General features: G+C 44.5%; 1 protein-coding gene and 1 long non-coding RNA gene across 2 annotated transcripts in view; one reads left to right on the forward strand and one right to left on the reverse strand.

Moving 5' to 3' along the window:
- LOC146042862 (myelin protein zero-like protein 2) overlaps positions 1-17,226 on the forward strand; it is a 32,962-nt gene extending 15,736 nt beyond the window's left edge. Inside the window, exons 4-6 of the mRNA XM_083163132.1 lie at positions 674-815; positions 15,048-15,137; positions 16,390-17,226. Coding sequence (XP_083019258.1) covers positions 674-815; positions 15,048-15,096 — 191 coding nt within the window. The 3' untranslated portion in view covers positions 15,097-15,137; positions 16,390-17,226. The remainder of the gene's footprint in view (positions 1-673; positions 816-15,047; positions 15,138-16,389) is intronic.
- LOC146042865 (uncharacterized) overlaps positions 13,297-27,744 on the reverse strand; it is a 106,745-nt gene continuing 92,297 nt past the window's right edge. Inside the window, exons 2-3 of the long non-coding RNA XR_014464042.1 lie at positions 14,773-14,979; positions 13,297-14,162 (exon numbers count right to left, since the gene is read on the reverse strand). This is a non-coding gene — a long non-coding RNA (uncharacterized LOC146042865). The remainder of the gene's footprint in view (positions 14,163-14,772; positions 14,980-27,744) is intronic.

Raw genomic sequence — 27,744 nt, forward strand, 5'->3', positions numbered from 1 at the left:
TATTAGCATGATATATAGCCTTATTAGCATGCCATATAGCCTCATTAGCATGCTATATAGCCTCATTGGCATTCTATATAGCCTCATTAGCATGCTATATAGCCTCATTAGCATTCTATACAGCTTAATTAGCATGCTATACAGCCTCATTTGCATTCTATACAGCCTTATTAGCATGCTATACAGCCTCATTAGCATGCTACACAGCTCTATTAGCATGCTATATAGCTTCATTAGCATGTTATACAGCCTCATTAGCATGCCAAACAGCCTAATTGACATGCCACACAGCTTCATTAGCATGCTATACGGCCTCATTAGCAGAGATGTGCAGGTTCAGATTTACCCAGATTAGCCTCACTATACAGCCTCGTTAGCATGCTATACAGCCTCGTTAGCATGCTATACAGCCTCATTGGCAGAGATGTGCAGGTTCAGATTTACCCGGATTAGCCTCATTAGCATGTTATACAGCATCAATAGCATATTATACAGCCTCATTAGCATGTTGACCTCCAAAGTGAAGTTTTTATTTTATTTACTGTGCCGCAGACAATTTTTTTTGTACTGATAGTAGCAATTGTATACTCCTGGAATAACTTGTAGTTTTCTCTCCATTGATGCTAGCTTGAATTGTTAATGTTTATGTGCACTGTGCTCTGTCTTCTCACAGTGAAGTTCTCAGAGATGATGGTGCTGTTACTGGTGATTGGACTTGGCAGTTTTTTAATAATTCTGCTGATCATATCTGTGGTTTTGTATCGATACTGTCGCAAGCAGAGGACCCACAGTACTGCCGTGTCAGTGATGGAATGGTGAGCGCCCAATTCTGGGAATTATTTAGATGGTCTAAATAGGTGAGCAGTCAGCATTAGTATTAGTGGTACCAGGACATCAGCATGATGAGAACAGATACGGCTGGTGGGCCCAAAAAAATAATGGAAGTTAATCATTTGTGATTAAATGAAGAATGAAGATAGAAATTAATTGAAATAGTGGTGGGGAAAGGAAGTCTTACATATAGGTGGGTAATGGTCAGAAGACAGACAGCAGCATCCCATTGATGAGAATACCGACAGGGGCTGAATTAGTATATTTACTGTATCCCCCTACCTCCCTAAATTTAACCCTCCCTGGTTAACCCTAAAACTCCACCCTTTATGTGTAACACTAACCCACCTTTATAAGTGTCTAACTCTTAAAGCCCCAATACGCCCTTGAGCCGCCCAGGAGCTTCCCGGACAGCAGGACGTGCAAGCAGGTCTGATGTCCGACACCAATCTAATGGACACAGGAACGCGCAACGAATCGGATATAATGTCATACACATGCGATTTGGCCACTTTTCACCCGACTTCTCCGCCCTATACGTTGGAATATACGAGTGAAAAGTGGCCAAAATGCACTAGTGTATTGGCAGCATAATCCTTCTTTCTTCAAGACTATGGCCCTTATTCTGATCTGTGCGGAAATTCCCGCATTCTTACGGAGCGGTCCGCACGCCACGGTGTTTTGCCGCATGCGGCCATCGTCCGTAGAAACGCCCACGTGTCCTCCGCATTCGGACGGACTCACTCTTTAAGAACAGGGCGTGTTTACGGACGACATACAAATCATGCGTGTGCGGGAGAAACACTCCGATTCGGCACGGTATTACAGAGTATTACAGAGTATGCTCGGGAATACCGCATCCGAACGGGAGCCAAGCGGTGCTACCGCACGTAAGCGGAGGATTTACGCCAAACAACCCACTATGAAGTATCTTCTGCAATACATCACATGACCCACTTATTCAATTACCTATCCTCATAAAAAACTGCTTATTTGGAATTGGAATCAATTAGATGCCAATATATCCTTACAAGCATGCCTAACACATGCATTGCACACATTAACCCTTACAGCAATGTAAGTGCAATGGTTTCAATTAAAGCACTGACAAGCGGCCTATTAGTGAGTAATGAGTAAAGGAGTAGATTCTATTGGGTTCAGGTGTTAATGGTTGTAGTCATTAGGCGTACGTTCGCCTACCGCATGAACGAGTGGTGTCCGCAAAGCAATAGTACACTTGTGGACACCGCACATTTCTGCCCTTTTTGATCGCGTGCATTCGGAGTGGTTTCCGAATGTACGCCCCCCAACATAAGTGTACTCCCCCGTGTCCGCCCATGTTTCCGCCCCGTTTTGCCCACTTTGAAACTACGCCCATGTGTCATTCCGCATGACGCCCATAATACGCCCCTATTTCCCGAATGATAGCGGTGAACAGTTCTGGACGGTCTTTGTCCGAACTGGTACCGAGTCAAGGCGTGGCACATGCGCGTTGCGTTCTCTACGCATGCGCAGACGCCGTAAAGACGCAATCCGTAAGAACGCGGTAAAGTCCGCATCAATCAGAATAAGGGCCTATGTGATCGCAATAAACGAGAGGGTAGACCAGGATCAGTTAAAACAGCATATCAGATCTTTATTGTCATGCGCACATGGGTGACAGTCGGCAGGACCAAAGGGACAACTTCTGCTCGACCGGACACAGCTTAAATAGTATTGGTACAACCTACAAATGGCACAGCTGCAACCTGAATTAATTGCACGTGACATCATATATAATGACTTATAGCTAAAACCAGTGCCAGATTAAGCCTTCGGGGGGCCCGGGGTACTTTAGACAGGGAGGCCCCCTTGCACTTGTCATTACTGGCCGCAAACCGCATGGGAGAATATTACACTGTCAAGACACAGAGTAAAGGCAGAATAAACTTGGTCAATGGGTAACTGCAGGGGATATATATATATATATATATATATATATATATATATATATATATACAATTATGTGGTAAATGTTAAAGAATCTTTCAGACCAATGCCATCTTAAGTGGAATATTTATTATTTTATATATTTTTAACAGATTTCAAAGTAACAACACAAACTTTGCAGACTATTCAACAGCTGCTAAACAAAACCAAGTATAAATATAAAGTGCAAATAAAACATGTCCAAAGACTGTGCAAAATCTTAGCTGAAATAAGTAACCTGACATTCTATTGTGATTTATGCTGGCAGGTTATAACATTGGGCTGCATTTTAACACAAATGCAACAACCGTGGGATAACATTTATATCAAAACTTCTGTTTTCTTGCTTTTAAAGTGGCAAAGTTTTCAATAATGGTTTCAAAGCAGGTGCCTCGCATTAGTTCACTTTCAGTACACAGAAGAGTTAATGCATTTAGGCGCTCATCCCGCATTGTCGATCTCAGTTTATTTTTTATAAGAGATAATTTGCTAAATGACCGTTCTCCTGAGCAGTTTGTGACCATAAAGCACAGGTACATTCTTAGAGAAACAGCTACATTTGGAAAAGTATCCTCAATATTTTGTTCATACAATAGCTTTGCTTGTGATGATGGTGTCTGACAGCTCCTCCCTTTGGCAAACTGCACAAACTGGACCATTTCTTGAGGAAATACTTCTTTGTCTAGGTCTTGGGGATAATGTTCAGCCAGTTTGGTAGCCTCTGCAATTATTTCTCCTTCCGCCATTTTGGAAGAGCTTAGCACAACATTGAAATGATCATTTACCACAGAGTAAGCAACAATTCTATCATTCAATGCCATTTTTAGGCAATCAATTATGCGCAAGTATGTCTCCACACGAAACTTCTCTCTTGCAGAAAATATGGTTTCTTCAGACTCCACACTACCCACATTCCTTTTTCTCTTTCTTGCTCGAGTTTCTGTATAGTCTGATATACCACATGCTGCTTGTGCCTCCTTCTCCAAGTTATCAAAACTTCCGCGCAGTGAATCTAAATAAAGAACAAGAGATTCTAGTAAGTCTACAGCAACTTTGAGATCAATAGTTGTGGATTGCAGTGCTTTGCTTGTTGCATTAAATCTGGACAGAATGGTGTTCCAAAAGTGACAGAGGAATGCGAGTTCCAGTAAATCCATAGCCTCAGACAAGGCATCAGCTTCGTTTCTTGTAGCTGCAGTTTGATTTACATCATCATTAATTTCATCAAAGGCATCTTGAATGTTTTTGTATCCTTTGGCTAAGGCAGAAGTTGCATCTGCACGAGCAGACCATCTTGTTTCCGAAAGACTCTTCACAGTGAGTCCCTTCTTTCCCAGATGTTTCATTAATACAGACCAACGTGGGGGGGAACCAGAAAAGAACTGGTAAACACTTGAGAGGAAACAAAAGAACTTTACAGCTTGTGTACAGCAATCAGCCGCATTTGATCCAACAAGGTTTAAGGAATGTGCTGTGCATGGCACAAACACAGCCAGAGGATTAACTACCTTCACCCTTGCTTGCATACCAGAATATTTTCCAGCCATGTTGCTTGCATTGTCATAGGTCTGTCCACGGCAATCCATGATATCAATATTTTCAGACTTCAAATATTTCAGCAAGTTTTCTGTGAGGTCTGCAGCCTTATGACTATGTATCCTTAAAAATGTGAGAAAACGTTCAATAGGTACGCCATTCAACACATAACGCACAGTAATACTGAGCTGATCAGCATGGGTTACATCTGGTGTTGAATCAACTGACACTGAGAAATACTTAGATAGTGAAATCTCATTCACAATTTGACCCCTCACCTGCTTTGCTATAAGTTTGATAAACTCTTCAACAATTGTTGATGATAGATAGCCTGTCCTGCCACGTCCACTATTTCCAAAGTCTTGGATATGTTTTGTAAGAAAGGGGTCAAATATTCCTATTGCTTCTATGATCCCAAGAAAGTTACCATTATGCTTTGAGCCAATAGTCTCATCACTCCCGCGAAAAGCTAACCCTCTCTCTGCTAACAGTTTTACAACTACGACAACTCTGCGTAGTACTTCAAACCAGTATTGCTTTCTTTCCAAGAACTGTCTTTCCATATAGCTGTCAATATGACCTGACTTTTCACTACGATCACGGACTTGTAAAATGCAGTTCCGATGTGCTTCACTTTCTTCGTGGATTTTTATTTTCTCTTGTGCTTTTTTCCAGTAAGAGAATCCATCAGGAAGTGAGAATTTGTCTTTTCTACTTTCCATCAGCGTACAATAAGTACAGTAAACTGATCCCTTTGACGCACTATATGACATCCATTTTCTGTGATGGGCTACACCATTAGGCCAGCATCCATAAAACATGGTGTTATTAAAGAAACGATGATATCCTTTTGGTTTGGACTGAAAAGGTTTATAGTAGCGTGAGGATTTGGGATATTCGTCAGACTCACATTTGTTTTGACAGGTCTCTAATCCTTGTTTTAGCCAATAATCAACTACTTCAGATTTAACTGGAAACCACGTTGCAGGATCTGTAGATTGGTATTCACGCATTCTAGTGAGGGCATGACATTGGTCTTCAGTACTTTTACTAGTTGAAGGTTCATCAAGTTCTGTCAATTGTTGAGTTTCATTATCCATGCCTTCAGAAGGACTTGGCCCAATTTCTACGCTTTCATCCACAGATTCTGAAATAGTTGACTCTGTTCTTCCTATCTGATTAGGGGGGTCATTTGTTTCAGTTGATTGTCTGCTGTGACTACTTTCATGTACACTGTCTTCACATTCTTCATCAAAAGATATTGCAATATTTGACTCTGTACACCTCAAATTATGTTGTTCGGTTATTTCTGTTGATTGCCTGATGGGAAGATCTGAAGTGCTTGGACTGGTAGTTGAGGTACTTGGTTGAAAGAAATAATTTAACTTAGGCATTTTAGCCAAAACTGCATCACTGCTTCGCTTTTTCTCTCTTGCATGTTTGCGCTTCTGAGCTCCTGAAGCTAAAAGTCTTTTTGGCATTTTAAAGGCCTGAAAAAAAATATATAGATAAGACAGACATATATGGATCATCTATATATGTCTAGTGACCATTTGCATGTCTCAGAAACACTGCCATCTATTGATAGCAAGTGAAACTACATCTCTTTCTCTCTCACATATGCACAAACACAGAGTCACAAGGTAGCAGTCTAGCTTTGGAAGCACTTGCGTCGAGTGGGCTTACTAGGAGAGAGAGAGAGAGAGAGAGAGAGAGCGAGAGAGAGAGAGAGAGCAATATTGCATAGCAGTTTAAGATTTTTTTTATGAATTTTCTGCTAATAAAGATATTGGTTTATTACAACACTGTGTGCTGATCTTGTGGCTGACACGGTTTGTTGTTTAATATCTGGATTTTCCCTACAACATCAACATGGATTTGCCTTCACTGCCAACATGTGTGTAGTTATAGCGGGTTCAAGAGGTACCATTGCTATTGGGCCAAAGGCTTAAGGAGCCCTGGATCTGGTTTTATGGTTAGAATTTTCCAGGTGTACCTGTAAGCAATTGGGTCTGACTCATTCTCCAGTTTGAATGAGTAGTATGTAGTGGTTGCTATAAAGATAAAGGGGTACAGTAATGTGGCATAATATGAACTGGGCATACTATGTGGCAAAATGTAAAGTGACAGCTCTACAATAATACATAATATAAACTGAGGCACTAAGATGGTTCATAAAATAATATATGTGGCATCAGATTAACTAACGTACGTCCATTAAATTATAGGCCAGAAAATGAATAACAGCTGTCTCTAGCACTGGGACCGGTGCTCTGCTCTGGGACCCAACAAAGTTCTGGCTATGTCCCTGCATACAAACTGCTGTATATGGGAAGTACAGATGGTGTAATGGTTTGCATTACTGCCTCACAGCGCTGAAGTCATGGATTCAATACCATGTCCCTAACTGTGCAGAGTTTGTATATTCTCCCTGGGTTTACTCTGGTTTCCTCCCACAATCCAAAAATATACTGGTAGGTTAATTGGCGTCCAACAAAAAATAACCCAGAATTAATGTGTGTGCAAGTACATGTGGTAGGGAATATAGATTGTAAGCTCCACTTACATCAGGGACTGATGTGAGTGTTCAAATATTTTTTGTACAGCGCTGCGGAATCTGTGTGCGCCATATAAATAAGTGTTAATATAAAAATATACAATTTGCCATTGATTTATAAGACTAATAAATACTAATTATTATACATGAATATATATTATAACATATAATCATATAATTATGTAACATGCCCATACACAGTACATTTTGTACCATGCTAGGCGATACACGCTCCCGCGCATTGCACAGTGCAAAAGTATGTGCTGCACATACTTTTTGAACTAGAGTGAATCGTATCTAGTTCAAAATGCACGCTGCTACAGCACATCAGATGCGTTTTTGAACTAGATATGATGCAATCTAGTTCAAAACGCCTGGTGCCTATCGTACCGTGTATGGGCACCTTTAGACTGTGAACACAGCGGTACATAAAAATACGTAAACCAATATCTGTCATTTTGGTTTTATTTAATAAATAACTGGTAGCCTGGCTTCCACCCATTACAATAAATTAGGTGTTTATTGAACACCCCAGAATCATGCTTGCTTCTGTTACTCCGTCTGAGTGCAGCTAATTATCTGCATATACTATATTTTATGCACTGCACCTCAGTGCTGGCTTTAAAAAATATATACATATACATCACTGTACACCTTGACAAAGAGGGTCAAACCCCAAACATTTGGACCTTATTTGATGTGAAAGTACACATCAATTTCTAGGACTCATGAGTGCAGCTGTCTGTCTTCTGTCGCCTCTCTAAATAAAAAAAATAAAAAAATATATATAGCGCGAGTAGGAAACAATGGCGGCACTCGAAGACTTTGTAGAAAAAAGCTTTTATGTAGTCATTAAAAGGGTGCAAAAATAACATTATTATTGCACCCTTTTAATGACTACATATATATATATATATATATATATATATATATATATATATATATATATATATATATATATATATATAACATCCAGGAGGGCAGCACACTCGCAATTTGTAGCATACATTTCCAGGTGTCTCAGGAGGAACACCAAATATAGAAGCTTCGGAAAGGAGCGGCACTCAGAAAGTAGACACAGTAAAATACAGTAGCTTACTGCAACATTTCAAAGTTATTGTCAGGAAAATACTTGCCTGACGACGATGTGATTAAACTTTGAAATGTTGCAGTAAGCTGTTTCACTGTGTCTACTTTCTGAGTACCGCTCCTTCCCGATGATTATATATATATATATATATATATATATATATATATATATATATATATATATATATATGAAGAAAACAAGATACCCAGCGCAAAAGTCCTCAGAAGGAAATATGTCCACAGTATCAGTCAATGTGTGCAATCTTCTTCCAAAGGATCGTACCAAGATCCGAGTAGTACACTTGCAAAAAACCAGAGAAGAGACGCAACCATGAGCATATAATTCAAGACAAATTTACTGCACAATAAGGCTCACGTACATTGAAAGTTTAAATGAATATGCTTGCCAGCCTAGTAGAAGCCTAATCTCGGTGGACCTCCTCGAATTGTGCCAAAGCACCGCCACTCAGCCGCAGACCCAGGGATCCTTGAACCAAGCCTCAGGACTTCGCCGCACACGATCGGGAGCACCGGGACCACAGGTGGAAGACAGGACGTCACTCCGTCAGCAAGAATAAGCCATAGGGCGTGGCTTATTCTTGCTGACGGAGTGACGTCCTGTCTTCCACCTGTGGTCCCGGTGCTCCCGATCGTGTGCGGCGAAGTCCTGAGGCTTGGTTCAAGGATCCCTGGGTCTGCGGCTGATTGGCGGTGCTTTGGCACAATTCGAGGAGGTCCACCGAGATTAGGCTTCTACTAGGCTGGCAAGCATATTCATTTAAACTTTCAATGTACGTGAGCCTTATTGTGCAGTAAATTTGTCTTGAATTATATGCTCATGGTTGCGTCTCTTCTCTGGTTTTTTGCATATATATATATATATATATATATATATATAATCCTCGAATAAGCGGCACTCTGAAGACTTCTCTTTGCAAGTGAAAAAACTTTATTCAAGAAGTCACTTTTTTCACTTGCAAAGAGAAGTCTTCAGAGTGCCGCTTATTCGAGGATTCTATACAAGGTCATAACACCTGAGAGGGCACCGGAGCAGTTCACCTGCAAAACAGTAAGGAGTGCCGGGTTCTGCGCTGTATATATATATATATATATATATATTTTGGAAATACTCCCGTCTTCAGGACACTTCTTCAGGACAGGAGTATTCCCGAAACGGCGTAGGCACGCTATATTAAAGATTTTCTCACAAAGTCCCCGAGTGACGCCTTCCTTCCAATTGGCATATACTCTACATAGGGGATTAACACTCCCCAGGCTGGCACGCGGGCCAAGTACTAAAGCCACCCCCTGTTGGCATAGGAGTGCCAGGCTTCTGCATCACTATATATATATATATTACATAAAGTAAGGCGACACTCATCAGACTTCCATGCTGTGAAAAAAGTTAGCGTTTATTCCAATGAAATAAACGCTAACTTTTTTCACTGCAAGGAAGTTTGATGAGTGCCGCCTTACATAGAAACATAGAATGTGACGGCAGATAAGAACCACTTGGCCCATCTAGTCTGCCCCTTTTTTAAACATGTTACCTCAAACCATATTTCATCCTTATTTCTTTGTAAGGATATTAATATGCCTATTCCTATTTCACGTATTACATGGAACTCTGGTTCATGGAGGGCACTGGAGCTCATTACTGGTATAACAACTTTACTAGTGCCGGGGCATATGCTGCTATGTATATGTGTATCTATCTATCTATCTAGCTATCCGCATTCCAATCCAGAATAGTCCACAGCAGGGAGGTCCTCCATTTAAAGTAACACACTAGGTGTAACAAATATATAGTCCGTGTGCAGACAAATGAATATTCACATACAGAGCACACTCCAGACTTCAAAAAGCAATCCATATAAGATTTATTGATACATCACCAAAGAAATAGTCAATGTTTTGGACCAAACATGGCCCTTTGTCAAGACAGCATCAAATACAACCGTACAGCAGAGCAGTGGGCAGCATAGTGTGCTATGCCTGGGTGCCCCTTTTAAAGGTCAAAGAACAAACATGGTGTCAAAACACCTGTAATCACTAAATTAAAGTGGCCTTAAAGTAGCCAACTCTCCATAGTAATCGCCATGCCACCGCAACCACCATCAGTGTGTGTTCAAATTGGCGCCCTTCACTACAGGGGAATCAGCGCCTCCAGACCCAGAAGTGACGCGGATGCATTCCACGGGTCGTTGCTGTCATGGCCGTGCATTCCGCGGCAGCCGGGGATGCCGTACCTGGAGCGCACACTCAACAAACATGGCTGTGCACTCCACAGCGGTCGGGATAGGTAATGTCAAAAGTGCCAGCATAGATGGATAGCCAATTGCCTTCCACCTATCACCATTGTAGGCGAGGCCACATCGGGTATTATTAACATACATGTCAATCAAGAAGCAGCCTATATCTGGATTCCGACCCTGCGCCCAACACTCATATCTGTCAGTGTGGCACACGGCGAAATAGTGATAACTATGTGTTCAACCTATCATAATACAGGAGGAAGATTCTCCTTACATGAATAAACATATTAGGCACATGTTTATATATAGATATATATCTATATATCTATATATAGATTATATATAGATTATCTATCTATCTATAGATATATATAGATATATATATATATATATATATGGATAGATATCGATATATATCTATATATAGATATATATGTATATACTCCAGACTACAGCAGCTACAGTACCTTGATATGATAATGTGCCTGGTGAGCGTTGGGCTGCCCCTGCCTGTTTCACTTGCGTTTCTCCGGCGGCTCCTCTGTCTGAGGCCGGACCAGAAACACGCCTCTGCAGCCTCTGCTTCATTGCAGCCTGCGTGCTCAGCCAATCCCTGAGCCGCAGGCTGCATCTACTAAAACCATTGGACAGCTGAGCCGTCGCTCAGCTGTCCTGTACGTGCGGACACCGGGCTCCGGCGGCTGTCAATCATTTACGGCAGCCGCCGCTGCTGGGCAACCGCACTGTGTGGTGTGCGCATCAACACCAGCCCTGAGGCGGGCCCCGGAGCGCAGCAGATCGGAGCTCCGATCTGTTGCTCTAGACAGCGGTGGATTGCTCATTGCTGGTAAGAGCAATCCGGGCGGGGAACGGGGGGCCCCATCAGAAAGGGGGGCCCAGGGGCACTGACCCCTTGTGCCCCCGCTATAATCCGGCTCTGGCTAAAACCCTAGACACGGCAAGATTCATAATTATAACCATGGAAATCTTACTTGGTCATGTAGGGGCCACATGTCAGAGAGAATCCACCATCCATCACTCTACATGTTCCTGACCTCTATATGACCATTCTATTCAAAGATACATTTGTTAAAACACATGCAGGACTGGGAAAGATAATACCTTTAACCTAGGGGAAAGCATATATTCTGGGCTATAGTTAATTCTAACAGTGTTAACCCTTAATACATTCAGCTCCATGTGAGGGATCCATATTTCTATGACATTCCTCCCTCTGACAATTCCATTGTCACAACTTACAACCCACTTTCTCATACGTTTCTGCTGGGTCGGTATCAGTGATAGGCTTAAAGGTTACCGCAGATAGGGCAAACATTGTGGTAGGGTCCTGCGGTAGGAAACTATGATGGGGGGGCTACTATTCCTCGATACATTGGAACATAGTCAGAGGATGGAAAAGTCAAAGAAGAAGGGAGCTCCTCGTTTTTAACCTTTGTCTGACATATTGCATCAATTACCTTTTGGTATACACTTCACTCCTATATATATATATATATATATATATATATATATATATATATATATATATATATATATATATAAACAATAATATCACACCTAAAAACACACTGTACTGTATTATCCCTCCTATCAAGGTGGATACTTGTCTTCCTGGGAATCCAAAGGGATCCCACCCTTCTCCTCCTATTTTGGATATCTCCATCTGCATCTTTCCACCTCTTTAATGTGTCCCTCTATCATATCCTCATTATCTGAGATAAATGTGCAGCATTCTTGTCCTATAAGAGCACAGGTTCCTCCCTCTGAGGCCAACACCTGATCTAAAGCAAATCTGTTCTGCAGAGCTACCTTCCGTACCTGGGCTAATTCCTCATTTATGTCTCGCATGGCATGGCTTGTTTCATTCACTATCTTGTCCATGTATTGCGTGTATTCTTCCAATCTTTCTGATAGTATGCCTACCCCTACTTGTTGGAAAAGAGAGTAAAAGAACTGTTCCCACCTATTCTTGTACTCTACACCTTGGACTACTCTGTAAAACACTTGTCTCTCATCGATGTTTTGTGGGATCCCGTGGAGATCCTGAGTAATTCTCACCATGGGGGCTATTTTTGCTAAAACACAATTACCTATTCCTCCTATTGCCAACCAGGAATATGCATTGTTCCCACAGAACCAGTAAAAGCCTCTAGGGAGGGCCAATCCTCACGCTCTTATACTTATGAGTAGTGTGGATAGGAATGAATGTGTATTGTTACCTTCCGCACTATATGGATTGCGACCATGGACGTTTAAATTATTTTCCATAATTCTTAACACTGAACCATTTACCATTTACATTCCCATAACGATCTTGGAAGGAAAACAACATACCCTGTTTCCCATTTAGGATTAGGAGCCCTTGCGGGCAATCAGTATTACCCATCTGTTGTCTGTAATGCCCCTTTCAGACTTTGTAAACGGTATATTGCCGTTTTTTTACCGTTTTAAAACAGTAATCTGTGCGGTCTGAAAGGTGCAGGACCCCTTAACCGTTTTACAAAAGCCGATTTTGTAAAACGGTTAAAATGGAGGGTCCTTCTCGTTTCAGACCCGGTATTTTTGCATCAAAATCGGGTCTGAAACGGTATTTAGGACCCAGCCAAAGAGCTGGGTCCTAAATTCAGATCAGTGAATATTTAATGAGCACTCATTAAATATTTGCAGCACTGGAGCTGCCCCCCACCCCCCCCCCCGCGCGTGTCTCCCCCCCGCACATGTGTCGACACCCGCCGTGCAGCCTGTACCTTCGTTGTGGATCCCGGCAGTGAAGTATGGTCGGGGAAGCACTTATGAAAAAAAAGCGTCTTTCAGAAAATGGCTGCCCCATAGGAAAGACAGTTTTTTAAAACTGGTTTTCCTATGGGGCAGCCATTTTCTGAAAGACGCTTTTTTTCATAAGTGCTTCCCCGACCAACTGCAGTGCCGGATCACGCAACGGAGGTACCGGCTGCACGGGGGGGGGGGGGGGGGGTGTTTGTTAGACCTGGGGTGGGGGGGATTTGGGGCGTTAACACCCGGGGGAGGGGGTGCGGGGGCGGCGCGCGCTGAAGACTGGCTTTGACCCTGTTTTTGGAAAGTTTCCAAAAACGGGTCTGCCAGTGTAAAAAAAAACGCACTTAAACGGTAATATACCGTTTAAGAGATGCGGTGTGAAAGGGGTTTTACCTGGCAGACCCGTTTTTGGAAACGTTTCCAAATACAGGGTCAAAGCCAGTTTTGCGGTCTGAAAGCAGCATAAGATGTTCAGATGGCTTTTCCCTTTTTATCTTGGCTAACGTCTACAAATGGGGTGCTACTCGGGCCACTACTGCTAATGGGGGTGAGTTGCGTGCTCCCTCTTTGCTAATTTTGTCATATTTCCCAGCTAGATAGATGTTCTGTTCCCAGTTTCTCCAATCATATCTCAACGCTTCTTCCCAAGTCACTGGAATGGCCACTAAGGGTATCCCTGATTCCGCTGTCATAGGCAGATGTGTACACACCCAACAATCAGTTTTGTTATTGACCCCAGCAACAGCTTTATGTATAGTCAGAATGGCATTTCTTTCCTTAATTTCATTTCCATAGTCCGTAATTTGTGTGTCCAATATGACTGGTGCAATCAGCATCCACAGCATCCAAATCTTCATCATTTCTTCACGGGTAGAGGAGAGTTTTACTCCTTTCCAACTTAGGTGGCAACACACCGGAGGCTTTATTATGTCCTTCCTGGTGGTCACAGTCCTGTAAGCAAAACAGGTGAGGTGGTCAACAGGATGTCCTCAGGTTGATCTTTGGGCGGGTCCGAGCGAACCTTTTTGTAATGGGAAGCGTGTATCCAAGTGGACTTCTCTCCGACATTTACTTCTGTAGGAGCCGTCAGCAACACCTGGCAAGGTCCTTCCCACCGATCTGACAAGGAGCTGGAACGCAAAAAGTTTTTAATCATCACAAAGTCACCAGGTGCTAAATCATGGCATGTCTCAGGGTGACTGGGCTGTTGGGAAATAACAGCATTGTGTATTTGCATGATCTGTTTACTCATGTTGATTAAGTACTTGACAGTCACATCATGTGCTGTGGAAACCTTGGGGGCAGGGGTCATCATCAGATTTGGCAGTCTTCCAAAAAGGATTTCATAGGGGGAAAGACGTAAAGGTCCAGTTGGGGTGGTGCGGATTGAATGCAAAACAAGTGGCAGGGCCTCAGGCCATGCAAGTCCAGTTTGTTTAATACATTTTTGTTGTTTGGTTTTTATAGTCTGATTAACTCTTTCAATACGGCCACTAGATTTGGGATGATACGGCACATGAAGGTTTTGTTTAATGCCAATCATTTCACACATTTCTCGGAATACCCTTCCAGTGAAGTGAGTACCTTGGTCAGAGGAGATTACCTGGGGAAGCCCATACCTAAAAACTAACTCCTGCACTACCTTCTTATGCTAGCAGTTGCTGTGGCAACAGCAGGCCATGCCTCTACCCATCCACTAAATAAGCATACACATGTCAGAACGTATTGCAGTTGTCTTACCTTAGGGAGCTGAATGTAATCAATTTGTACCACCTGAAATGGTCCTTCTGTGGCAGGAAGGTGTGATGGAATCATGGGCACTGCTCTTCCTGGATTGTTTCTCAGCATACTTGATTGGAATGCCCGCTGTCTGGATTCCCAGCATCTGCATTTCTAGTGATGTTGTTGGGGTTGTGGCCTCCCGGCCCGGCATGGTGAACGCATCGCCTTAATAGAGAGGAAAAATATCAATATACAGACAATGTGAGGATGATTCTTCTGCTCTCTCTTCTTAGTACAGAAAAGTTAAATGAGAAACAGGATCTAGCGGATGTCAATGCATGACAGGAGATGCCATTCAAAAGTTCAGTGTCTGCCGTTCAAAGGTCAGTATAGTTGCATTCCTGTAATAACTGTCCCAGCTTTGAATGGATGCTTGTGCAGAGTGTATCATGAGCAGGGCTAAGGCATGTCTTGTACATGGGAATACCCAGCCTATGCATGAGTTTCTCTCCCCCCCCCCCCCCCCCGGTATGCTGGGTCATTGAGACATGACCCATTCGAGAAGGGACAAATTTCTCTGTTTCTGGATTTCCCTCTTAATTTATGAGTGCTATCGCCTGTTTTAAACAGGTTAATTGCTCAGAAAGGTGTTTCACCACAGGTGATGGCTATCATTAATTAAGAGGAAAACCCAGGAAGAGAGCATTATGTTCCTCCTGGAGAGGATCATGTTGGGAGGTATGCTACCATTTGTATCGACCATTGTCATGACAACCTATTAAATCTGTACTAACCTAATGCAGGTAGAGTATATGGTTCCATAGGGTGGGAGGGTGAGGAAGTCCAGTAGGAAACCCTGTATAGGCAATTATGCTAAAGTGGAGACCACATAAGCATAAAAAAGCAGCGCTAGACAATAATTTATTAAACAATGTTTAATAAAATTACATATACAACAATGAGTAAACTTTACTTAGAATGGACCTGAGGTGCTTATATCCACATTGATCTGCAGTTAGCTTCGGGGGTGTAGATAGTATCCGTGATTTAGGTGTTACTACAGACCCGAGGATTGCTTTATGGGGACACGCTTTTGATACTTTCCATCCAAGGAGGACGCTTATTTACAAGTAAGGAGGACATTCTCTCTTAGAGGACTTGCACATAACCTGGAAGCTGATTGCTGAATGGAGATAGGGGACTGCTTTCCTATTCAGGATAACCACAACTCCATTTGGGGCGACCAGCCTGGTAAATATAAATCACCTCCGGCGATACCCCTTACACCTCCATTTTAATAACTGGTAAATTAAGGATACTATCTACACCCCGAAGCTAACTGCAGATCAATATGGATATAAGCACCTCAGGTCCATACTAATCGAAGTGCCCTTTTAACGCTATATTATATATTTTATTTAGTTTATGAATTGTTGTATATGTATTTTTATTAAACATTGTTCCTTTTCTGACTTATTGTCTAGCGCTGCTTTTTTTATGCTTATGTGATGCAGATAAACAACTCATTAAGTATTGCTCATGCAACCGTACCAATATACAAGCCAATACACAACATATCAAAATATAATTTATTCTTCAAGTTTTGCTAAAAGTCACCGTTTCTCTCTTATACAGAATTCCAGTGACTCTGGCCCATTGCCTGTGACAACTACAAGGATTGGCACATGACCTGTGACGACAGCCCCATGACTGGAGAACACGCCCACAGCCTATTCCTTAAGGAGTGCGAAGGCATCTTTCTCTCGTCCATTGTACCTCTGCGTTTATGGTTCTGCGGCACCAGATGCACCGTACTTCCAGTATTTCAAAGATGATATTAAACCGGCATGGATTTATGGGTCACTTGGCAACATGAGGGATTGTGGTCTTCTGCCAGAGGCTTCCTACTGCCTGACGGACTCCCTCCCATGGGCTGTGAGCTCGGACTACGTACAACACTGCTAGAACTCTTTTATACAGTATGACTGTAACTCTGCCGGCTTACGTATTATACAGCCACAACACACTGAGGCTACCCGCTTCAGCTATAGTCTGTATTGAAATTTCAATTTATACTGCGCAATAACTTTTTAGGAACCTTTGTAGTGGCTACAAGTTTTCCTCTGCCGTCATCCTCTCCTGAGTCAGTGGAACACGGGGTATAATTCACTTGCACTATTTAGCACATTGCCAGATACTGCATATACAGTATTGAACAAAGAGGGCCTCATTCTGCTTCGCTGCAAGGCTGTCTAGTCTGCGGATGGAACTCAGGATTTTTAGTCCTACAAATCTCCGTTTTATCTACACTTGTAGCTGGGTGGAACACGGGGGCTGTAAGTGTGCTGTGGGCATGTTGGCAGAATTTCAGAGTTCTAGGCATAGGCCCCTCTGATTTCAGAAAGATCTCTTGCACCAAGGGCTGGTCCAGTTGCCCGGAGGCAAAATATATATTGGTGCCCCCCCCCCCCACACACACACACACACACAATCTTATATAAAATATATATTTCTGTTCAGAAATATAGATAGAGATAATATTTCAGAACTCAGCCACAGAAGCAATATCGTTGGCTTTTAAATAACTAATTTTAAATTCCAGGGGGGGGGGAGGGGAGGAGAGGTGCCCCCTTGGGAGCAGGAGCCCGGCGGCAGATGACTCCATTGCCTCCATTGCCTCTGGGTGGCACTGCACTGCAGCGTGGCTGGCTGGGGGGCTGTACCATCGGAACACCATTGATTGTTTACAAGTCGATGGGAGCAAACCTTGGAATGCCGTCAATGAATGTTAAAACCACTACCTTCAAAACAAAAACATGGTAGTGAAACATTGCGATGCGATATCCATCCCTAATTTGCAGTTCCAGACACCCAGCAAGCCAGATGTAGGGGCCATGGATCAACAATGGTGCTGGACACCCCTTGTTAATCATGAGTAGACACATAGGCCAGGGACATAATCCGAAATGTCTGAGACAAAGAGAAATATTATGACTCATAGCCAAATGCACCAAAGTACCTGTTACATTCCCAGTCAGCATCCAATAGGTCAGAGTACTAATTGCTGCTTTTCTACTTTTTTCCCCACTGAGACAGAGCCCCCTGTGCTGCTATATTTACGCTGATGTACATAGCAATCATTACACTTTAGAGAATATATTACTAATGAAAAGTTTTTATATATTTTTTTTATACATAAAAGCAGGTATTTTTGGTAGATCATGTACCTTACATAGCTTATGTACAGCATTTGCTTTATATGTGGCAGACGGGGCTTCCTAGCGTGGATGGAGAAATGTGGCATGCTGTATGTGTGGCAGGTATGCTGTATGTGTGGCAGGTATCCTGTATGTGTGGCAGGTATCCTGTATGTGTGGCAGGTATGCTGTATGTGTGGCAGGTATGCTGTATGTGTGGCAGGCATGCTGTATGTGTGGCAGGCATGCTGTATGTGCCGGGTATGCTGTATGTGTGGCAGGTATGCTGTATGTGTGGCAGGTATCCTGTATGTGCGGGGTATCCTGTATGTGTGGCAGGTATGCTGTATGTGTGGCAGGTATGCTGTATGAGTGACGTGCTGTATGTGTGGCATGTATCCTGTGTGTGTGGCAGGCAGTGTTTCCTAGCATGGATGGGAAAATGCCGCTTGCTGTATGTGTGGCAGGGTAGATGTGTAATGGAGTCCTGTATGCTTTATATGACACAATATTTAGCAACTACCAGGAATGTTTGTATAAAAAACAAATAAATTCATCTTATGTCTACCAAATAATAAACATAAAAAAGTGTTTTTCTTTGTTCTCCAACCTTCCTTACTTCCCAATTGATATATATATAGATGGGTATCCATGGGTACAACAGGGTCTACCACTCAGAATGGCGGTAGCCCAAGGATGGTACTGTACATAGGGCAGCATCACATCCCCCATATAAACTTATTGGAGATGCGGCTGGCAGCGAGGCAGAAGGGATTGCAGCAGGGATTAGAGATGCCTGCTGCGATCTTTCCGTGATACATGCGGGGGGAGTGGGGCAGGGCTTGTCGGTCCACTCGCTCCAGGAGGGGCGGGAAGGGGGTGCAAGCAGGGGGAACGCTCATTGTTTCATGCCCATGTCAATTCCTGTTTAAGGCAGGCAAATTCGGAGGACCACGTGCAAACAGAGGAAAAAATAATTTGATGGTGAGTGATTTTTCCTTTGCGCGGCCGCTTGGTTATATACATATCCACACGCAACTTTTGGGGCGTTCGTCGAGGTGGTGGGTGGTGTTTACCTGCTTGCTATCTAGTGTATATACGCTACCTAGCAAACAGGTGTAAATCAGGCCCTTTGTATTTGTAAAGCAGCGACCAATTCAAGGCTGGTTTTGACCTCTAATTTAATTGCTGCTTTAAAAACCTGGGTAGACTCGCACAGCCGGCAACTTCAGTCATACCGGGGGGAAATGTACCAAACCTTGGAGAGAGACAAATGATAGCGAAAGACAGGGCCGGCGCTACCCGCTCAGCAGCTCCTGCAAAGTAGGGAGGCGCCATGCTGAAAAGGCGCTGTCTCCTCCCTGCTCTGTGCTGCCTCAGCCCTCACTGTCACTGCCTCCTGCACGCTGCCCGCAGCGCCTGTCTGACAGCGGGCAGGTGGCAGTATAAACACCTGCTCCCTGCACGCCGCCCGCAATGCCTGTCTGACAGCGGACGGCAGTATGGAGAGGCTGAGCAGCTCCCTGCACCACGCACACACTGTCCTCCTCCTGCGACCTGCCCCCCTCTTCCTCAAGGACACTTACGCTATTGCATTTAGCGCTGTCTGTGAATGCCTGGATGACATGTCATGTCCGGATCCGCCCCCTACCCATTGCTCCCTGCGACTGTCAGCTGTCAATCAAATGACGAACAGGCAGCAGCGCCGACTCCCCTTCCTTCCCTCTTCTCAGTGTGCTCTGCCAGTGCCACTGCCAGTCCTCAACACTCCGCCCCCTCTATCTCCTCCCCTCATCTTCCATCTCCTCCTTCTCTCCCCTCCTTTTCCCCCCAGTCACGAGAGGGGTGTAATGGCGTCCTCAGCGTCCTGCCTACGCAGATAGAAGAGGAGGGACTGCACAAGAGTTAAACAGCAAAAGAACAGTGAGTCTTTTATTATACATGTTAATAACACATTTTTTAATAATTGTAGATATTTTTTTATTAATTTAGACACTTTTTAAATAATGGGCTGTTATGTGGGGGGTTATGTGCCTAAAGGTGGCTATACATGCTGCAATAGCAGCGTGCGATGCATTGTGCGCTCCTGCGGGCATCGCATCGCACAGTACAAAAAGTATGTGCTGCACATAGTTTTTGTACTGCTTTCGGATCGCATTGCACACACATTGCATGCATGCAGTGCGATGCGATGTAGCCCATAAGGTATGCGATTCTCACAGTGTGTATGGACACATTTTGCTGACACAGCACTGAGATGGTGTATGCATACATGTACATGCACCTGAGATCCTCCATAGGATCGCATGTTGCATACGCTCCCACAATCGGGCTGCAGCTTGTTGCAATGGCAATGTGAAAGGGCGCAAAATGTATGGTTTGCAGGAGGGCGCCGGACACCCTAGCACCGGCCCTGGCGAAAGAACCAAGTGATCAGTTTCCGCCATTATTCTGGGTGTGTTATAATAACATGAGGTAAGAAGCTGATTGGTTGGTGTTTTCTCTCCCCAGGGTATTTATTTTCCTTTATAATAATAATTCCTCATTTTTACTTTAGGAAACAAAATTTGTTTTCATCCAGCGATTTTCACAATCAAAGAGTTAACGGCAGATTCCGGGGGCAATTTATAGAGCTTGCAAGATGTTTATGCAATTCCAAATTGTAATTGTTTTTCCCCTATTCCCTCCAGGGCATATGGTCGCTTGGTCGAAACTATGAAGGTCGGCATACATCAGGTCGACATGGCTAGTGTGTACAAAGGACCTTATTCTGGTTGACTTGCAAGGCACCTGCATAAGCATCCATTTGCAGCTTGCTTGCGGGGATGAAATCAGTCGACGGTCGCCGACTATCAAATGATTTCTACAGCGTTTGCAGACCTAGGACACCTCTATGGTGTCTTAGGACTGTGGGTGCCCTGTGAGGTAAGCTGACGTCAGCGCCCGCCCCCGCACCATCAGGGAATTACCATGGGAACGTCCAGCATTTTCATGAGCAACTCCCTTTGAACCGGCCACTGGGAGCGCTAAATTTCCCACCAGCCCTTGCACCTGCCCAGTAGCCCCCTTCCCATTGGTAAGATGGAGGGGAGACCACCTTGAGTGCAGGAGAGGTATTGCTTTATTAGATCTTTTACACCATACAGGCTTTTTAAAACTGATAACTGACCATTTTTTTTAAATGGGATACCATAGGTATGCATGCCAGCGGTAAGGGCACATATCACCCTTTGCAAACCTAAGGATTGACCCCTAAGTGTAATGACTATGATCTAGAAAATACCCCTACATTGCTCTGTGTGTAGGGGCTATAGCGATAGCAATGCGTGGCTCGACTGCACGTCACTATTGCCCGGCAATTAACAACCCGGCATGTTGGATAATAATTGGTCTGGGACAGTGGGCCTTATTCTAGTTCACTCTTTCTGACAAAATCCTTCTTAGATGGACAAAACCATGTGCACTGCAGGGGGGCAGATGTAAAATGTGCAGAGAAAATTAGATTTGGGTGAGTTATTTTGTTTTTGTGCAGGGTAAATACTGGCTGCTTTATTTTTACACTGCAATATAGATCTCACTTTGAAGTAAAACCCCACCCAAATCTAATTATCTCTGCACAAGTAACATCAGGGTTGCCGACTTGCACAAAATCCTCTCCGGAAGAAGCCCGGAGAGGAATCTCATTATGAGTTTGGGGGCGGGGCTTAACGGTGACTTCATTAAGCCCCGCCCCCATTATGACAAATAGCCAAAATAACTGATCTCCATGGAGGGGCCGGGGCTAAAATGACACGATTGGGCCATTTTAGCTCTGCCCCCTCCTCTGAGACCCACGGATTTTCGGGAGACTCCCGGCAACCCTGAGTAACATCTGCCCCACCTGCAGTGCACATGGGCCCTTATTCAGATCGGTGCGGCCGGAGCCGCATACGGGGCTCCGGCCGCACCAACCAATCCCCGCCTACTATACGGATCGCCACGGCCGTCCGTACACGGACGGCTGGCGATCCGCATGAAAATGGTGGGGCGTACGCCTCCACCATGGTGGGAGCTGCCCCCTGCATTCGATGGTCGGCGACCATCGAAGGCAGGGCCGCACGCCCCACCAGCTCCCGCAAGCTGAGACCACACGGACAATCGTCAGTGTGAAAGCTTGTTTGGGGGCTGAGAGCTGACATCCGGCGATGTCAGCTTTCCGCCCCCATCACTGGCGTCATAGCCTCATTACCATGCATACGCCCCGCGTTTGCATGGGAACGCCCATGAAACGCGGGGCGTATGCATAGGGAAATGAGGGTATGAAGCCCCTCACGCCCCTATACGCCCCCTTTGCGGCGTAGAAACTTTATGTGCGGCGATTTCGCCTGCACATGCGCAGATTGACCTCTGCGCATGTGCAGAGTGAAAACATCGGCGGTACGGCCGCACGCGGGCCGTACCGCTCACTTCAGAATAAGGGCCATGGTTTTGTACATCTAAGAAGGATTTTGTCAGAAATAGTGAACTAGAATAAGGCCCAGTGTTCTCACCGGAGAACACTGGCTCTGACAGATCGCTCAGCACAAAGCACTGGCACATCGTGTGCTGAGCGATCATGCATCACTCGGAATGCTCAGCAAATCGCTACGTGTGTAGGCCCCTTTACCCTTTACCTTGTTCACTTCTTTCTTAAGATTACAGAGAGTCAATATTAGCTGAATGTGTAAGCCGAGTTCCTTACATGTTACTCAGCGGTGTGTGAGGACTGGGAGACGACACACAACAATAGCCAGTTTCACTGCAGCCTTAGCTAAATGCATTGAAAGGGCGGAGTAGTCGCTTAAACAATAGCAACTACTAAATGTTTGCTATGCATAGGCGAGAGCGGAGTAGTCCCAGTAGTGTTGGGCACGGCAATACCATTGTTTCATTAAAACAATGGGGAAGTTTTATCAAAGCTTGGAAACAGATAAAAAATAACAACCAATCAGCTCCTACCTGTCATTTTTCAAATACAGCCTGTAACAGCAGTTAGGAGCCAAGTAGTTGGTGCTTTATCTCTCTCCAAACTTTGATAATCACCCTCAATGTCACATTGTAGAACAGCTTCTGGTGTGTTGAGGTGATAGGTAGTGTTTGGTGTGTACTAGTGTTTGGTGTGTACTAGAGAAGAAAATGTATATGTGCCAGCGCTGGCTGTATGATTTACAAGACGGTAAATTAAAAAAAATGTATGATTGTGTCGGATCACCCCGGCATCCGCCAGATCGCATACCACACCGCCGGACGCCGAGTATGGCTCCCATCTCCTCTCTTCACCGACATCCAATAACTCCAGCAACACACATTCTATCTGTGGATTGGTAACAATTTATTATTCACCCAGTTGGAATTTTGTGATTTATTACATATTAACAGCAATTCAACCCTAGCTGAGGTCATACAGTATATGCTGTGGTATTTTCATATGCACACTGTGGCATTTTTTATATATTGTGTATGTTTAATGTGTTTTATGTTTAGTTATTAAAATCATACATTTTTTTCATTTACCGTCTTGTAAATCATTCAGCCAGTGCTGGCACATATACATTTTCGGTACTTATGTATTATCTGGGCGCCTGATTTTTTCATTGCATCGCATGCAATATAGCGGCATACAATGCAATGCAATGCGATTTTTCATTGTAAAGACCCAATTTTTAATTGGGTGATTTCATACCCCCACTATCCAACTATGCATGGAGTTGATTTTATATAGTGTGGTGAGCGCAGCGAGCCACCGAGCCCGAAGCGTGGCGAGCGGACGCAGAATACATGTAAAGTTATCCACGTGCGCTCGCCACGCTTCGGGCACGGTGGCTTGCTGCGCTCGCCACACTATATAAAATCAACTCCATGAGTAGTTGGATAGTGGGGGTATGAAATCACCCATGGGTCACTATACAATTTAAAATCAGGTATTTACAATGAAAAATAGCATTGCATGCCTTAAGTAGTGGCATGCAATGAAAAAAATCGGGAGCCCAGATAATACATAAGTACCACATTTTCTTCTCTAGTAGCTTCATCACTTGGGGAGTGGCTAACCCTGTGCCAGCTGCTGATAACTGCGCAACACACAATTCTCTACCTCACAGTGGAAATGTGGACCGTTCTCTATACACTGGACCGCTGCCTACCGGGAGTGAACACCCGCCACCGCCGACCGAATGTCCGTGCCGACATGTGAATGGATGCATATGCTGACATCCATGCACATGCGGGCGTACCAGCGAAAAAAATCATTTGACGGTCGCTGACCATCAAATTATTTTATCCCCGTTTGCAAATATCATACTTGCCTACTTTTGAGAACTAGTTTCATGGAGATTATAGTTGGTAGTAGAATTGTGCACAGTCCCCCATTGAGGGGGGGTGTCATGCTCCACCCAAAGGGCGTGTCTAGTTCCATATATGGAGAGATTGTGAACGTGGCACCTAGAAGCGTGGGTGTGCACTGCTACATCCGAGAGGAATCTTTTTAAATGACTTATATCCAAATGTAGATGAGCCCCAACATAGTTAGTAAGAGCTACTATACTTGGTAAGTGCTGGGGAATGGTGCTGATGATTCAATGTATCTTTTATTCCTCCCCCCCCCCCCCCCCCCCCCAAAATGTAACAGCTACATAATGTGGGCTAGGTGAAATGAGGGAGATTGCTAGACTAATGAGGGAGAGAGGGAGATTGCTGCTATTTCAGGGAGTCTCCTGCAGAATGCAGAAGGGTAGGCAACTATGAATACTGGCGGAACATGAGACGTCAGGCGCCCGCCCCATGCAGACTTCGACATGCCTACATTCTCATGGGGATGCCCAGTGTTTTTCTGGCCCTAATTAGAGCAAGACTACAAGTCCCATAGTCCTTTGCGTGTATCGCAAAGGACTTCACGCAAAGGACTATGGGACTTGTAGTCTTGCCCTAATTAGAGTCCAGCGTGATGGCGGGAACTCTGTTCCATATCGATCTGGTAATTACCATTGTCTCCCTTTATGTGGATATCTGTCACTTTGCACTGTGCACTTTAAAAGGCAAAGCATCCTGGGATGTGTAGTTGCTCAACATCTGGAGGGCCGCAATTACCCAGCCCTGCTCTATGTGGATATCTGTCACTTTGCACTTTAAAGAAGTGTTGTGTATTTTTAGACATTTTTTAACATTGTATCATTTGATTGTCATCATAGGCGTGCGCAGCCCATTTTATTAGTAGGTGCACAATTGGAGGGGCATTTCTATCACCGCCCACTGGGCGTGTCTATCACCACCCACTGGGCGTGTCTATCACCGCCCACTGGGCATCAATGCAAACTATATTAAATACAGTGTTGGCAGGAACTCACACAGATGATTTATTTGTATATAACAAAGCAGTAACATTGGTCACAATATCGCTCAGAAAGGGCTTTCTGAGCGATATTGTGACCAATATCGCCTAGTGTGTACACTGTACATCAGTGGTATCAAACTCATGGCCCTCCAGCTATTGTGGAACTACACGCCCCAGCATGCCCTCCCACAGTTTTAGCAATGCATTATATAAAATCTGTGGCAGGGCATGCTGGGACGTGTAGTTCCACAACAGCTTCCTAATATCTGTGATGTGTTTTGCTGGGGCAGGACAAACCTGCCCAGGTTTGTCCTGCCCCAGCAAAACCAAAAACCCAGGGGGTTAATTGTTAATATTTCACTTATGAATAAAAACCTAACCTAGCTTGCTTCCTCCTAGGAGGAACACTACAGGCAGCCAGGTCACTCACGCTGGCTGTCTCCTACTCGGAGTCGTGGTGGATCAATCATTCACTGCAGTGCCTCTGCTGCCAGCCCAGGGCGCGTGCTGCTGCTGGGCTTGCTCTCTCAGGCAGCAGGAGGACGGCGGGAGCGTGGGCAGGAGCGCGGCCAGGAAGACGCAGGGAGCGCGGCCAGGACGACGTCACCACGTCTGTGTGTGACGTTATTAGAGGCGGGGCCGGGTGCTAATGTGAATGGAGCTCACGGAGCTCACTGAGCTGCACAGCCCACGTCCCGGCCAGCGCTTCCAGGCTGGAGAACGGCTGCGGGCAGCGGCCGTGACTGGCAAGTGAAACTGCTGCATTGGAAACATTTTGCGTGCAATCGCGTGGGGGGTGCCGACGGGCATTAGGAGGTGCCTGTGCACCCCCGGCACCCCCCGTGCGCACGCCTATGATTGTCATTAAATTGTATGCGTAAAAACGTACTTCACTATGATGATTCATTTTTTTTTCATGTATGACATTCCTGAGGAAGGATTGTAACAACCTTGAGGACCAAGGAACGCTGGATAGGTGTAGTTCCAAATTTAGTTTTGTGGTGATTTGGTGAATGTTGGAGGGAACCTTTTGGAGGAACTTAAACCTATAGGCAGCTCTGTTGCGCTTCGGACAGACTCATTACCTGCTGTATAAATTCCCAGGAAATACTGGGTGTTCACATAGGACAGTCCCCCTGCCCACCTGACCCCGCTCTGTGCGAACGCCTCTGTGAATGTGATAGCCGAAGGTGTTTGCACAGTGGGTCTGCACATGCCAATACGCAGGTGCGGACCAGCAACATCAGTCCCTGGAGCGAATTCAGGGGGAAAAAAATGAGCAAGCCTGAATTAGGGCCACTATGCAAAGGAATGGAATATCACGTGACTACTCGCAACAGGAGTAACCTATAAGATGCAACAGCAATATAAGCAGCAGTGGTGTCACATAATGGCAAAGAGGTCTCTCTCCTTTCCTTTGGCCTAATATTGACAAGTCTTTGTTGCAATGTAACCATGAACCCTTGTTATTTAATGCTATACCATTTACGTTAATTGCCTTAGAGCCTTCAAATCCAAATTGCATTGTATGGTTCATCATTATCTTGTTACTTGTCCTTTATATTGTAAGAGAGTGGGAGGGATCCAGCCAGGAGATCTACTGAATACAGTAATTATAGGGGCTTCCTGAGTTTACCCCTGGTGGACAGTCATTCTAGCTCTCTGGTCAAAGGCAGCTTGGGTGGGAGGAGCTGTGTACAAATAAAGGGCCTAATTCAGACCCTCATCGCTGGGCAGCTTACACTCGCCGACTAGCGAGCAGCTAGGCACCGCCCGCCGCACCGTCGATCTATAGATGCTACACCTCAGAACCCCCGAGTAAGGCTTCCATTGAAAAACAAGAAAAAGCAAGGGTTGGTTGCGCAAATAAATGTCCGGTGTGCATGTCATTGAAAATGATGACATTTATTAAAATAAAATGATATGGTTAATAGACCGTAATTAAAATAACATTTAAGAAATATTGGCTGCTGTGTGTTTCCAATGGTTTTTATAGTCACCCACATAGGCCTCAGGCTAAGAGATCTTCCAGTGGCCCTTCCTATGTGGCCCTGTGTAGAAATATCCAGTAGCAGGATAGGGTTGATACTCCTGTGGTTTTTGGCTGGATGTGGAGAATGACCTCCCCAAAACGGTGGTGTTGTAAATATACCCGTGGTGGTCCTGCTTCTTTTTATAGAGGTGGTGTTCCTCCACAATAGTGTTCTGCCATGGCCAGACGGGAGATCCAGTGGATATAGGTACCGATATTTAGGTCCAAGATGTTTCACAAAGTGGGCAGGTTGGGTCACTTGTTGACCTAACCAGTGATAAAATAAAATGGGTAGAAACAAACAGAAATAGAGGTAGGAGGGCCCTGCTCGCAAGCTTACAATCTATATGCACTAAGGATGTGCACCGGCCACTTTTCGTGTTTTGGGTTCTGATTACCTTCAGGTTTTGGGC

Source organism: Crinia signifera, chromosome 19 (assembly GCF_055691185.1).
Source record: "Crinia signifera chromosome 19, ASM5569118v1, whole genome shotgun sequence".
Classification (NCBI taxonomy): Eukaryota; Metazoa; Chordata; class Amphibia; order Anura; family Myobatrachidae; genus Crinia; species Crinia signifera.